Source organism: Neodiprion virginianus, chromosome 3, assembly GCF_021901495.1.
Source record: "Neodiprion virginianus isolate iyNeoVirg1 chromosome 3, iyNeoVirg1.1, whole genome shotgun sequence".
NCBI classification, from domain to species: domain Eukaryota; kingdom Metazoa; phylum Arthropoda; class Insecta; order Hymenoptera; family Diprionidae; genus Neodiprion; species Neodiprion virginianus.
Window position 1 is genome coordinate 39,680,439 of NC_060879.1, and position 15,851 is coordinate 39,696,289.

The window sequence follows — 15,851 nt, forward strand, 5'->3', positions numbered from 1 at the left end:
TTCATGACGAAGTAAAACCTTACAGGTTCACCATCGCCTAGAACAAGCTCTAGGATGAATTACTCACGGTTTCAACGGTCCGTTAACGAGGTTCGACGGTCGGCAAAGGACCAGATCTCCGCAGGACGAGCTGATTGATCCTGATTAAAGTCTCTCGCACGTTATTGGTGCGATGATCGCGTCAACCATGATAAACACACATTACAAAGTTTCGAAACAACTCCAGGAACGTACACCACACTGTTTGAAATCGTCCTGGCACTTCGATCGTAGCACAAATGATCGTCCGACTCGCTCCTCGAAGATTAAAAAGAGCCGAACTCTCGGTCGCTCAAAATTTTGGAAAATTCCTTTCAGGCCACACTCGATCCTGGAACGTGGAACTCGATCTTCTCGGTTTGACGGATGGAAGAAGATAGCGTGGATACCTGCTTTCCGCGCGCGACTGACGTTCGTAGTCCGTACCTCCCGGTGGGTGACGGTGAACTGCGTCCCGCTAAGAACTCCGGCAGGCCGTCGAGCCGAGACCAGAACCCGGGCCGAGCCGGGCCGAAGCTGCGGCCGGGGATGGCGAACGGATCGCAAACTTACTCCAAACGGCAACGAAACAATGCCGATTCATTATGGAGTAGTTAAACCCTGGGTGATACCCTTCGTCGATGGGGTGGAAGGCCAGAGTTACACCTTGGCCCACGTGGCGAAGCGATCTTGATCCTCGTCTTCCGCCACTTCGATCTTTCGTCAGGATTAATTGCGGCGCATCCGCAGAGATGATTGGCTAGTTACTTATCAACGCTCAGAATCGGGATAACACTGAGAGAAATTTTTAGTTCCGGTTACCGCTCAGACCTTAACTATTTTCATTTTTTACCACAATCGAAAATTATAGTTCTAGGTAGAAAATGAAAATTAGTTTTCTAGCTGTTACCGAAAAGTCTTATAGTATCCGTTGCTATTCTTTCTCATTACGATCACTGTTGCTATATTTTCTTGCAACCGTTGCGGAAATTTAATGCTTGTGCAATAATAAATTGACGTTAAAGCTTTATTCAACTAAGAAAGTGGAGTAAACCGAACAAACTGATTTTGCGTTGCAATTAGTAAAAAAGGACCGACAATAGCGCAAAATGGTTACGCGTACCTAAGAGACGAATTTTGATGGTCGGTTCCTTTTTTCCATCGTTAGATAATCGACCTGGTTTTTCCTGACAATCTATATTTGGATAATATTTTCGACTCGTAATTACCGCCCGAGCATTTACTGCTTATTATTTCTCATTCATTCGATCCCTGGGATTTTTAATTGACTTTGATTTTTCATTATTCCGAGTAAAATGAGGCGATAAAGTGCAAATGCATATTGCCTAATTATGAATAATAGAATTCATAGGCACTTAAAGAATTGAGGAGAGGAAAAATTATTCCATTTCGCGTCTTAAACGGAATCTATTCCGACCTAATTGTATATTTAATCGACAGCGAACAATTGAAATTCAAGTACGGAATTCGTGAGTCAGACAGCCGGTTTTTTGTCTCAGGTTCTTCACTGAATCTATTAATGAATCCAATTTATCGCCTCGCGCCATGACCGATTTCCCATGCCGTTACATCCCGTCATCACATTTCTGCAAGTAATTCCCATAAGTCGGTTCTGCAAGTGTGCAATAACTGTTATTGAATTACGCAACAAATTGCCTCTTCATTTTTCCTTTCACGCATATATAATAACAAAGTACAAAATTGTATTGGTATGTAAATTTCTAGCTGCTGGGAATATTTTCAAGGTTAAAACCGCAGCTGAATGCGTCGTTGCAGTCGATTGTACGACTTATGAGTTGCACAAGTTTTGCAGCCGCGAGCCGACTTAACGACCGACAAACGCGATAACCGATTTGCGAGAATTCATGCGACTTATACATTCTTTGCGCTTTACTAAACCAGTTGATGTTGTGATTTGCAAATTTCAAAGTTCCTTTTTAACTTCCCGGTATTGTTTTATTTTTTTTTTTTTTTTCTTTTTTTTTAGAGCAAAAAGGAAATGATTGCAATCGCTCCGAAAGTTGAGTTCCCAGTAGATGTCGACGTTTCAAGATCTAGAAAATCACTTCCGACCACTTTTAGATGGACGTCTGTGTATATGTATGCATATGTATACGTGTGTGATAATTTATCTGTCCGATGATATATCGAGAACGAGTCATCGGATTTCGATGATTTTGGTCTCAATCGACGCGGCTATCCCAATCTCAGGATTGATTAGATTTTTATTTTTATTCGATCCGGTATTTTTTCAATTACTTTAATAATAAGATTCCAAAAAAGAAAATGAAAATGATAATATCTCGAGAATAGGTGAATGGATTAGAATGAAAATTGGTACTGTTATATTTTTTGGGTCGATGATCTGATAATGAATCCAAAGTCAGACTGTCAAAATTCGTAATATTCGATCCATTCGATCCAGTGGTCCAAAATATAAAAAAAAACGTCAAATTTTCACGTAATACGATAGCCGAAGGCTTTTAAACCGTCAATTACGAATCTGAATTTGTAATTCGAAATTTGAATTACATCATGGTATTATTTTTTTTTGTTTTTAAACTTGGAACCTGCGGTGCGAATAGGGGAAGTTCGTGGGCAACCTAAGGTCGCTTGTTCTTTCTAAAGTTCATCTTCTGTTTGTTCATCTATTTCAGGGAATGCCGGTTCGTGTTTTCGCCCGCATGATGAAGTTACACGTGCGCAAAAACAATCAAAAAGGCGGTTTTTACTTTCGTTTGATAATCAGTCCGACCTAGTATTGTTACCCGAAGGTATGTAGGCGGTTTTGAGAGTGTGGGCAGCTCGGTGAGCTGCTTTGTTAATTAAACTCGGCTCAGTGCGCTCGGTGAATTCGTTCGAATTAGGCCAGCCTTCTAGCCCTCCTGCAGGTCGCTGTGCTTAGACGCGTTTTACGGCTGATAATTGCGCGTTGAATAATCAACGATTATGCGGGATCGTCGCGTCGACGGAGAGAAAATAAAACGAACCAGGGAAACTCGATTCATTATTACAGATACACGGAGAGAATAAAAGTACAGATTTTACTCAAGACTGCAGGAAAAAAGGGACACATCAGGTTTTTTGGTTAAATATACTTTCCAAAGTGCGGATTTTACCATAAAAATAGTGAAAATTAATCTGTGCAGACTAAAATCTACTACAGTAACAGTAGAAATTACAGTCGACGTTAGCATTATTTGTCAAAAATCTTAATGCGTCCCTTTTTCCCTGTAGTTTTGGTAAAAATCTGTTATTTTATTCTATCCGTGTATCGAAAGCATATTTTTTTTCCTCACTATCGGTATCTCGGTACTCAAATTTGCGGAAGTTCATTTTGAAATTATAATGGGAAAAACATCGTGAGTTTCATCATCCTCCAAGTCGTATGGAAAAAAAATGAAATTACTACTTTCACGAATACTAAGAAATACTTCATGGCATCTACCTCACACTTAATTCTCGTCCGTAAACCTGGATCATCGTGCTACGACTTCTTTACTACAAATGATTGATAATATAAAATTATCCGGTAATAATTTTAATCGCGTCGTTGAAGCAATTAGGTAACGACCTTTATAATTTAACACTTGGTTGCGTGAAGACGGGAGGAGAAAATAACGAAGAAAACGACAATGCGAAGTGTTTAAATCTGCTGACTCGTGAGCTGACAAAGTCACGACTGACCACCACCACAGACACGCATGTGTCTTCCGATCGCGGCTTGGCCTGGATTATGAGCCTATAATTCCACCGACCCACGTGTTGACTGAAGCGTTTCACCACAGTCATTATTTCGATGATTTATCATTTCTCTTTTTCACCTCTGTCTCCAATAAAATGCACGGTTATAGGTTTTCCTACAGTTTACAGTTTCAGCAAAATATTCTCACGCATGCAAGTATAATCGAATATTCACGGTGACGATGAAACGTGTGAATCGGATAAAACCTATTTTCCAATTTTTCCCGATCCTTAGTGACTTTACGATAAATTACTTCAGCCTTCCAATCGCACATCACGAGTCCAAAACAGGTCGCAAAGAAGTTGAAAAAACGTTTAATTTCTCGGATGCAGAAACATGGAAGGTAGTCGACTTTTTGAAACATACAAAAATGTTGAAATTAAAAAATCGACCCAATATTTCAAGACAACCTACCGAAGCAAACGATTCGTAATTAAAAAGGCTGTCTACATTCTCCTTTTTACCCCATCGCACCGAGTTTGCGCGTGGAGACAGAAAGACATCGGACATCGTACAGCCAGTCATTTTCAATTGAGATTATTGCCTTTGTTGAAGGCACGAGGATGACTCGGCACTGGGTAAAACGTCTGCTGCAATTGATGGAACCAAACGTAGGTGATTTCTGGGCGCCGGAGCGACGCCGAAGCATTAAGCCCTTGGAGAAGAGCTTAACCGGTTTGAATAATGAACGCGTGTGACGGGGATCACCCTTTTTTGCACCCTCGTCTCCTGCGAGCGGAGATTATAATTGCGTAAAACGCGTGGATAATTTTCGGCACAACGAAGACGTCTGCAGCGGATCATCGTCGTCCCGGTGCTGCGTTTGTTTACACCTGGCGTAATGTTAAACAGCACGTTTCTCGCTCATCAGGCGCGTTTTTTTGTTTCCGCGTCTATTTATACCGCGTATTTCTCGCTCCTGCGTCGCAGTTTGCGGTAGAAAATCCTCACCGCAAAACATTTTCAGCGGTCGGGTTAAGACTTTCGAGGAATCCGCGTATGGAGGAAAATTTTTCCTCTCGCTTAACCGTGTGCGAGATTATTTTAAAATCTCATTTCAGCTCGTCCTTGGACACTTTTTCGGGTCCTGTTAACGGCGTGGTTTGTTTCTCACAGGCATTAGCATCGTGGAAGCTTTTTCGGAGACGCGGAGAGCTTTTCAAGTTTATCCAGCAGTTCGCCTGGGCTTAGCTAATTTCATTTCGAAAGGGTCGAGACCTCGACATGACGTCTCGGAACTTTTACGTCGAGCAGATAAAAAACAAACCCTTTTTTTCACGGGTTAATACCGATTCACCTTCGCCCTTACTTAAATCTAGACCAAAATCGCGGAGGATTCTCGTACAAATACGAATAAAATGTGGAAACGAGAAACCTGATGCAGCCTAGACGCGAGTTGAGCCCCGCAAAAATCACTCGTCCGTAATATTGAAATTTTACGACATTTCTGTAATCGTATTTCTAGTCTCCTGATGGGGTTCAGTCAGAGCTTTCATACCGGCATCTGGATTCGAATTTTTGAGGAATTTCTTTCCTTAAATTTTCCTCACTATATTTTTTATTTTTTATTTCCTGCCAACAAGTATACGAAATTCATTTCGAGCTGCGAGTGAATCTGATACGAATAAATTTCCCGTTCTTAAAAACTCCCTCATTCGTTCATTTTTTTACCTATTCATTGCGCTTTCTCTTTACGAGTTGATGATTACGGAGGGAAGGGGGGGGGGGGGGGCATTCATCACGGACCGATTCGGAACTCATTAAATCCCGATTGAAGAGTCGAATGTGGCGACCGTTAGACAGTCAGTGATTGTTCGTTGATACGATGAGTAATCATGACAAAAAAAAAAAGAGGAAAACAAATTGAAATAATAATTCTGACGAGGTGGACAGAGGCGGTTAATCCGCAGTGATGGTTCATGCATCAAATGTCCGGATACAATATGCGTGCAGTATTTCTTCGGTTAAAAAGGTGGCCGCGATGATTGCCGAAGACGAGATTAATAACCGAAAGTGATTGCTCGATCGGCGAAACGTCACAACGGACGTCGCTTTTCAGTTCTGGCTGCGAATCTCGTAAATCACGCGAAGATTCTTGTGTATGCATGTACAGATAGACACACAGTCGAGTTCGTAAATGAAGGTACGGTAATAATTGAATTTATACACACGCGGAATAATTGCTTCCCGTAGAATTCAATTAATCCTTTTAACGAATGTGCAATGAAGTCTGCAGCTTTTTAATCACTCACACGTTTTGGTAATTAGGAATTCAAGACAGCGCGCAAATTACTGTAGGCACGTATGTATATCTATACGATCCCGCCCATTTCACTTGACGCACTATCGCCGGTTGGTTTGTTACAAAATTTCTCTAATTCCAAGATCATCTTTTACCTTGGATGTTACAAACTCGTCCGCGCATCTCTGCGCGTGAGATAATTGCCAATTACGAGTATTCGTTTATTTTTTTTTTTCTAAAAGTCTTAATTCTCCGTCGCGTTACGAGCTATATGCACATGTATAATTGAGGCTCGAAAGATGCTCCGTTATTATGCTCCGAATGCGGGAACGTGTGGTTAATCTAATTTGCAAAGTAGGTAGTGCGACTAACGCTATGAAATTACGAAAACAATTTCTCACCTCAAGATGCAAACCGCATTATTAACATAACGATGTCACATTTTCCCTTTGAATTGGTAGCCCCATTTCTTACTACGAAACAGGAACACACCGGATTAATCCAGGCCTTGTGAATCGGGAACAGCTATCGATTATCAGATTGGAAAATGATACGATTCTAGGTTTTGCGATTATCGGCGCCGCCGCAGCTCCTTGCATTAATACCTACACCCACAAGGTGCAAATACACCAGAACCCTCGTACCTAATCTGTGTCGGTGACCAAACAGAGCTCGCTGCTTTTCGTTCACTGCAATTATGTACAGAGACTGAATAAATTAGCAGTAAACAAGCACAAAGACGATTCTATACCCGCCCTGTAGAATCCATCTCTCTCTCTACACACACACACACACACACGTGACTGTGTAATAATCTCGCGAGAAATTCATTCCGCGTTGCATTCTATCCGTTTGAGATGGTGCTAATTCCAAGATAATCTCAGAGACTGGCAAAGCACCGATGACTGATAATTATCATCGCTATCACTGTAATGAGTTTCAACTGTTTAACTGATAAGAATTATCCACCATTTTTTGGTTCACTGATTTTTTGACTACGTAATATACGTCGTTAGACAAGTTTTTGCGAAACAGTTTATAGAACGATTGGATGTTCGGAATCGTTTCTTCTTTTTCTTCGCTCAATCATGTAAATTCACCAAGTACAGGCAATTTAACGAACCTGACACACATGTGATATTCGACTTTATGCGATGACAAGAGCTTGCATACTAGATCTATCATTTTGTCGAGATTGTAACTTGACTGAAAAATTTTCATTCAATGATCATGTATTAATCGATCAATCGTACAGCCCTGATTAGCATCCAGACGAAAAATATTCTCACTTTCATTGGTTAAGGGTCAATTACGACAAATCGTGTGAATTACTCTCAAATTACTGTAATTATAAAGATTAGAAAACAATTTGAAATCGACGTATTAATTACCGAACACTCAACTATATCAGGAACTGTTCTAAAACGGGAATATATCATCTGTTTGGTAACATTTATTCAGGGTCTAACACTAGTTTTTCTTTTTTTTTTCCTTTTTTTCTTGCTAAAAGCATACAAATTGTTGCGCATGGCTTCTCATTGTCATACTCAATGGCGTAGTACGGGTGATTTTATCTGCCTAAAGATATATTCCGTTTGTTATACAGATCGCGTGGCTTGTGCAAAGATGATGCTTTTCATATCGAAGTCACATGTAACCCACATTTCACACGGAAGAAGCCGCTTGTCCACGGTTTTATGCACCGGACTTTCATCTTCCGACATTTCACTGGTTGTCACGTGATATCAAGGATTCCCAAATGAAAACCTGACTTGGAGTGAAGTAAAGTTTTCCCGATTCGCAAAGATCTTGTTGAATCTCAAAGAAAAATCAAGGACTTACGTGAGTGAATAAAGACGTAATTCCATACGCAAGTTCTTACAAAATAGGCATTTATCTACAGTCAAGACGCTTCAAATCATCGCAAAAGGTGCAGCGAGAGCTTTTCTCGGCGATGAAGCACATGCATGAGAAGAAATCGTCGGTGTTCCTACTTCCTTCTAACGTAAACCGAACCGACGCGTCGCAATAAAAGCATTTAAGAGCCGCCGCACTGCAAGTGTTACAACCTCTTCACGTTCCATCGTTTTCCAAGCAGCATCCTGCACTCGTATCCAAATTCTACGAGTCACGCCAGACTGGCTGGTCACAGGGTGGTGCTGCTGTTCACGGTAGAGTAACCAAGGGAATCTGCCTCCTCGGAAGGATACAGTTACTCGCTGCTATGTGTCCGGTGGCTGAAGCGATGTGTGTGTTTCACAAGGAAACAACAATGCATTATACATGAATACTCGTTGCGGAAAAGGTTCTTGGGTATATGTATGCAAGTCCGGTTTGATTTCATTCTGACGTGCTTTCCTTATTCGGGGTTGCCGTTTGGCCGTTCTCATGCAAAACTACGTTCACGTCCCTCGTTTTCAGACGAGTGGAAATATCATCAAAGATTTTGCATATGCAACACGCGACTGGTGGTTGAAGATGGTCGAGCCGAAAAATTGGGCCCGAAAGTATGATAAGCAGCAGTCTGTAACGAACGTGTTGGACGAAGTACATGGGAACCGACAAAAATCACGTTGCCTCGCATACCGTTACACTTATAACGGGCGCGCTGCGCCATGGGAACAACGTATTTTCCATAATATTAGCCTTTTTTAGATCTTTTTACATACGATTTAAACAGAGCCACAACTCTTCTGCGGTTTCGATTCTCGCCTCGGATGGCAATGCGGATGAGTTAACCTCCGCGTATTTACCACTCCAAGGTGCAACGACCGTCTCTGCGAAGAAACTACCGTCGGAGCTTGTGCACGTCATCCTGAAACGGACCACGTTTAGTCAAAGCATCAAGAGTTCGCAGTCCGTACAAAGTGAGGAAATAAATGTTCACCAAGATGAACACTGTCGCGGTCTGTTGTCTGAATTCGGTTTTGGTTGAGATCTCGGACGCCGTTATAACCAATAGAAATGGAATGCTCGAGCCACATTTTACAGCGTACTCTTGTTCCAGTACTCAATGCTCTTTCTTTCCTGCAGTGGAATCTACTCGATGAAAATCCGCTCATCTTCTCTCTCCAAAGTCACGAATACAACAAAGTCGTCCGAGCATTCATTCGCAAGATGAAAACTGATCAAATCTTCAACATTACCGAAGATGGGAAAATTTTTTACCTGATATTGATATGGGGGGCTGGACTGGCCATCAACAACAGTTCGGAAATGAAATGTCTGGTGACCTAATCGGTATGGATACCAAGGAGAAGGTAAGAGCTCCGAAAAACTAGATGGTAACGAATCGCCTGCCAGGAAAAGCGGACCCGTCGTTCATTCCTGTGCGTAAAACAGTGCGACGCCTTGGGAGTTCCGAACCAGTGACCAAGTTGGACGAGGCCCGCTGGGTCCTTAGTGTGAAGGTGGTTAGCCACGAGGCGCAATCAATCTGCAATGCGGGACACTAGCGTTTCACTGAGGGGAACTTATTTGAATGGTTGCCGGGTTCCGGATTGGCCTCCCGGCGCGTTATCCTTCGCGGCGTTTGAGAATCTGGGCCAATTTCGCGACGCCGTGACAAAACTGGAATCGCGAATCGAAACCGCGGTGCGTCTCGTGCCTCTCGTTGAGCTCCCATACGCTCGTTCGTACACGTGGCACTGCGGCCGTATCGGACGTGACCAAAGACAAATACCAAAACGGGCCGTTTGCTCGAGGAAAAATATCGCACCCACGTGCAGAATCAAACACCGAATGGCCAGTGTCCGATATTGCATCGGGTAATCGCTTCAGTCTGTCAACATCTCTGTTGTACTCGTTGAAATTGAGCTGAAACGAGGCGATAAAGAAGGACTGTTGTGAAAACTTCACCAAGTTTCGATGCCATTGTCTTTAGTAGCTGAGCTATGCTGAATTCATTGGCTCGATGAGAGTTTTCCATGCGTTGTTTCTCCGACAAGCCCGAATGTCAACTACGGAATGATTGCATCGTCAACTACTGATTGCGAGAGTGAAATAAGATATCCAGTGATTGACCCTCTCGCGGAGATCATGCGGCTGTAAAATTTATGGGATATTCAATCATCGCTATGGCTACTTCTTTTAATGGCGTGTCGTTACCGGCGACTACGTCTAGCTAGAGTACACACATTATGGAGGTGGATGTAAGGCGCATCGGTCCGTTACACAAGAGGTAATATCGTAATGGGCGTGATGTATAAGCATCTAGACACACTACATATATCGTTGTTCCATCAGGGAGATTGCTCATCGCGTTGTGACGCGATACGGTGTGCTTATGCCTTAACTTAACCTCCGATAGGCACTTTAATATTTATCCAAACGATGGATCTGAGAAGGTAAACATGTTCAAAAAATATACCTTGCATGAAAATGAACGCGTTATTCGATTGAGTCGTGGTTTTACTTGGATTACCTCTTTCCTGCTGGGATTATTATTACCGAACAAATATTATATTACTCGAATTTATGGATCGGTTACGCTCTTCGCTCTTTCTCCGTCCCATCTCAAATTCCAGACGATTTTTTCCTACACCGCTCTAAACATCGGTCATCGTACTGGTGGTTTAGAGAGCGTGAGACCAGGGACTTTGGTTGGTAAAATTTTATTTCACAGAATAGTCAATCTTTTTTACACATAAAAATGATCCTCGATCATATACCTACAAATATTTACGACTACCGATGTTGAACAGAGCAGCATATTTTGTATTTGTGGTAAGCTGAAATGAGTTAGGAATACTTAATTATACTAACGATATTACGTGATAATTTGTGCTCCTCTAAAAGTAATTTTGAATTGAGAAACCTATTCCCAAAATCTGGTCAGAACAGATTCAGCTGATAGTTATTGAAATACTCTGTAAGATAACGAGCAGGTTATCTCGTCAAAACTAACATGGTTAACAATACAAACGCTGATGAAATTCCGGACAAGTTATTTCCGGACGAATTGCAACCGTCTTCTGTGCAAGTTTCGCAGGTTGACAAATTTAGGCTGGGATAATTAGCCTCTTGCAAGCTGTCGCAGGCCGTCGAATCCATCGTTACGCAGCCTCGCTCTGTCACTTCTGTCTCGTTTACTGTAAAGGAAGATAAAACGAGTCGAATGAAATCCAGATTTGTGGAAAATTCCGAAAGCCACGGGCACACCTTCGACTATTCGCACGCCGAAAATGTAAAGTTGGCAGGGTGATGCAAAGACCGTGGGATATGGAAACAAGGATTACGGATTACGAGCAGTGTTGAAAAAACACTTTCGGGGAGAAAGCTCGAGGAAATTATTAACGCGATGCAACCATTTTACAGCCCGCGATCCTCGGAAGTAAAATATCGAAGAGCTCTCGACGAGTCTCTTTCACAGTCGACGTTCCGTCGGACCGTTCCATTAATTGACCCTGAAATCAGTCAACTTACCGACCACAGTTAGCGTGTAGCAGGCAAAACTTTCCGCAGTGTCTCTGATCACTCGTACAACTTGCTCGGTGTTTCCCGACGCCAGTAATCGACTGGCATTCCCTTCCACTGTCAATAACGTCGTCGTTAAAGTGCCCTCTGAAAAATATTGCAAGAGAATACTGAGCGATGAAAGTTTTCAACGTCAATTTCAAGACAATTGACCGCATGTTTTTCTCCGTATAAATTGAAATTTGCAATCGTACAAGCCGTTTTTGGAAGTGATCGCAAGTCCTGACTCGTACGCATCGCTCTGCAAAATAAGCAAGCGATTGATTCAGCTGTGTTTTCACCCTACCGTCAGCTGCTCTTGACGTTGATGTTTCGGTTGTGTTTGTCTCCGAAGATTCGGAAACGGTTGTCGAGGTAGAGGAGAGAGTTGTCACCGAAATCGTCGATATCGGATTCTCCGTTTCCGTAACCAGCGTCGTCGATTTCGACGTCGAATTTGACAATGTAGATTCCGTCGATGAATCGGAAGTGGCATCCGTCGTCACTGTGGTCTCGGTGGTCTCGGTATCCTCGGCGGTCATTGTTTCGGCGGTAATGGAGGTCGTGCTCGAGTATTCGGCGACGGTGGTCGTGGTCGAATCGGAAACCTCCGATGAGGAACAGGTAGTCGGTGTTAGGCCGGATAAGGACGAAGTGCAGGCCGAGTTATCGAGGGACGTGCAGACGTAACATTCCAGCGAAGCTCCTGGAGAAATGTTTCCGTCTTATTGCGATGAGCGAAAAATGACTAAGAGGCTATTAACGTGGCATTTCCGGTACGAGTGTGTTATTGAGTTTTATTTTTTTTCCCCCGATGCGCGAAATGATTACGCCCTTATCGTTCAGCTTATCTTTACGTGAAAGGTGTGCTAAATTTTTCGCGATTATCAAAACTAACGCTTCTCTCACTGATATAGGCGTGGATACGCCTCGTGTAATCAGCCTTTTTGTAATCGTAATGAAAATCGATCGTGACTCGAGATTCACTCTTTGAAAAATTGGGGAAGCACTGCAGATTGCAAGATATATTAATTTCAGAAAATATCGAAGAGAGAGTTTGAGACATATTAATGAAGTTTCAAGATTCACTAAACCCATGTCAATTTATTGTCTACCGAGTATTGTTGATGTCCTTATTTGTAAATGAACAAATTACCAGTTTGGGACAATGTTAAAATTGTTGAAAAAAAAACAACAGCTTATTCGTCAAAATGACTCTGTTTAAAAAATAGTTATCTACAATATGTTTATGTACACCATTAGCCTTTCGCATGAAAAATTGAAATTGGCTCGACAATCAAATTGAAGCGTTACTAACGATGAGTCGTAATGCTAAGAAATAATTAATTGTTAATTTTGAGCCTGTATGAAAATCGCCAATCACCGATAACGACTTGACTAAAATAAATTGCAAAAGACGGTTACTCGTATTACTACTTTTTTTTTCTCGTTAATCTGGTAGTTAATTGACTACTTTCTTTTATAATATGATTACGCAATGTTTCCGAACATGTATTTTTCCAGACCTTTGTCGACGTTGACTAATACCTTGAAATAAACCTCTTTCGCCGCTCTCGATATTTATTTCACAATCATTAAACGAAACAGAAGACTCCGTTCGAAATCCGTTTTCATAAATGATATCCGCTTACCGCTTCTGAGTTGTTCAAACTCGTTTTAAAACTTCTTAATAACAACAAAGGATAGAACAGAGAATGTTTCATTTCAAGTACGAGATGCCTCTAAATTCTTAAACGAGGAGAGAGTCGCTCCAAAAATCACGAAATATAAACAAACGTTTCGAACGATTTTTACCACGGTCTATACAATTTCACCTATAATTTACTCACCATTGTCTAAGATGGAAACGACGATAATTACAAACAACGAGCGAGTGATTCCGTTCCCGAACATTTTCACGTGCGGCTGGAAACCCGTCTATGGAATATCTGCATTTCGGAGAGTGAGGGCAACGAAACTTATCGCGGATCGTCAAACACCCAGAGATAACCTTCGGACGATATAGCGATATCAGTTTTCGATCAATACCATTGCCTAGGTGAAACACGATTAACGGCTAAACAAGAAATTGAGTATTGCACCCTTGTTTGTCCAGCTCGCCAGATACGGCAATAATGACGATGTTCGAAACTACGTTGATATTTTCATCAAGGTCGACGTGAAAATCGCACTCACCGTTTCGCTAGGTCGCAAAAATCGCAAATGATCGAACAATGAGTTCCTTGCGGTATTTTTAGACGCGACGATCGTCGATGTTCCCTAAATTTGTCGCCAATTCGCGTATTGCGATTAATTACGCCTTAGCAAAAATTTATTCCGCGTATACATTCGACTCCGCAACCTCTGGCTCATTGAAACTGCGAGGCAGTTCGCACGTAAACGACTCCGGGATCTCGGATGGCAAAAATGAGCGTTACTTGCCTTGACATATGAACTCCCACGCCTGTTTACCCTTGAGATGTTCGTGTCTCTTATTCGTTCCTTGCAGCACGATCTTTGCGCAATGACTTTTGCCGCTCAGACACCTGCAGTTATTTAATTCCAGAACCGCCACATGCCGGATACGAACCGAAAAATCGTGATAATATCATAATACCGACTCGCCGATCGCCGTTCGCGATAACTTTCTCGACTCGAATCAGCAACACGTCGAGTGATCTAACCGCTGATTTGTCGGGTCTGACAATTCGACCTAAGGATGAACAAATTACAGATGTGAAATGTACTTCTTCTCCGAAACATCCCGCGTGATGGATGACGGTGAAAGTTACCCAACAGCGAAATACGGAATTACGCAGATTTCTGACCACCGGAGTCACGTTTCGTGCGGTATTCACGCCGCGTCGTATTTCAGAAGAAACTGAACTGAATTAGCATGACTATGCTCGCGGAAATTTCTTCAGGATCGTCGGAATGGTTGCGAACGTTGAATCACGCGTTCATAAACACCATAACGAAACCACGATCAGACAAAATTATGTAACGATTTGAAAAGTCATCGCAAGAGAAACGGCGAAAATTGCGCGGAGTGATCGCCGATTCCTTCTTCCTCAATATTCGCACAGCATAAATGCAACTCCACGTTCGAATCTCGTCGCTGCTGAAATCTTGACTAGCTCGAGGCGCGTTTCGACATTGAAAAGTCGTCCTGGCTAGCCGTATAATATACCGGCAATTTGCGATGAGGTCAAGTTCAGAACGTGCTTGAACCGCGTAACTATTTAAATTACGACTTGCCTACTTTTTCCATGTACGCCTCCATTCGAGAATTTACACGGATACTTTATAGGAGTTTATGACTCACTTGTCGGATTCATGTTGTTTACGAAGATTGCGGTTGTGCAGAATAGACCGCTCTGAAATTTATTGCAGAGACAATTGAAACCGTGTTTTCGAATAAAGGATCCTTGAAAATAATCGTTCACATCCATTTCTAGCCTCTAATCTTAGGCTAACTATTTCTTCATATTTCAATTACAGCCTGTTCTCAAAAATACCTAGAAAACACGATGCTCGATCGTTTCGGGATTAGTTCCGATCATCTCGCTTATCGGAATGCGAAATGCAGACTCAAGGACATCGAAATTGACGAGGAGGAAAAAGTGAAAATCTACTAAAGAAAAATTTATTTTTTTGCAACAAAAAAAGGTGCTCCTGAGGTGCAATGACATATATCAGATATTATCACTTGTAATAATTACAAAATAAGTTTGCTTCAATTGAAGATTAATTGAATGACATGATTTTATAGCAGCTGAAATGCTTCACGAAAAAACAAAACCACAATATTTTGGGATAAGTCTAGTATTTTAATGTTAATCTCGAAAAAAGTATATTCTCATATAATTTCAACTTTAACCTTGAATAACTTTTGACAGAGTTGAGTTACTAACAAGTTACGAGACCTTTTTTGTATAACTTTACAAATATGTATCGGACATTTATATACATGATGTACATTCGGAAATAACTAAAATTATTTTCGCGTCTTAATTAAATGGAAAATGGAAAATGGCGTTCAGGGACCACTAAATCTTGACTTTAAGGGCTCAAATTATAACAGGCGTCTTATCTCCTCTTCTTACAACTATGAAACGTGTGTCTTTGAAAAAAAACAAATAGTCGATTGTTTTGGACCATTCTACTGTATGTGCACCAATTTTTTCCAGCGGTTCCCCGATTATTAGTGGGAATTAGTGAATTTGGACTGATTCAAGCTTAGAGAGTGTCACTTCAAGACCTCACGATTCTACCATTCGAAAAGAAGGTAGGCATTGTTCACCTGTCCTGTCCCTCCGTCTCCAGGAACGCCTCTTCCATAGTCGAGTTATCACGCTCTGCGGCCTTCCC

General features: G+C 41.8%; 3 protein-coding genes across 4 annotated transcripts in view; 1 reads left to right on the top strand and 2 right to left on the bottom strand.

Annotated features, from left to right (window-relative positions):
• Positions 1-526, bottom strand: part of LOC124299701 (uncharacterized) — a 28,278-nt gene extending 27,752 nt beyond the window's left edge. Inside the window, exon 1 of the mRNA XM_046752995.1 lies at positions 68-526. The gene's annotated coding sequence lies outside the window, so the exon portion shown is untranslated. The remainder of the gene's footprint in view (positions 1-67) is intronic.
• Positions 1-15,851, top strand: part of LOC124299665 (uncharacterized) — a 40,575-nt gene that overhangs the window by 16,338 nt on the left and 8,386 nt on the right. The gene's annotated exons all lie outside the window — the stretch shown is intronic.
• LOC124299702 (cell wall protein DAN4-like) lies at positions 10,626-14,618 on the bottom strand. Of its 2 annotated transcripts, none has more exons than XM_046752996.1 (5): positions 13,923-14,618; positions 13,331-13,491; positions 11,788-12,186; positions 11,451-11,588; positions 10,626-11,116 (listed from the first exon to the last, which is right to left on the bottom strand). In XM_046752996.1, exons 2-5 carry the CDS (start codon positions 13,392-13,394, stop codon positions 10,914-10,916), a joined length of 804 nt encoding a protein of 267 aa, XP_046608952.1. In that variant the 5' UTR covers positions 13,395-13,491; positions 13,923-14,618; the 3' UTR covers positions 10,626-10,913. The 2 variants fall into 2 exon arrangements, with proteins under 2 accessions (XP_046608952.1, XP_046608954.1); XM_046752998.1 differs by lacking the exon at positions 13,923-14,618 and adding an exon at positions 13,677-13,883.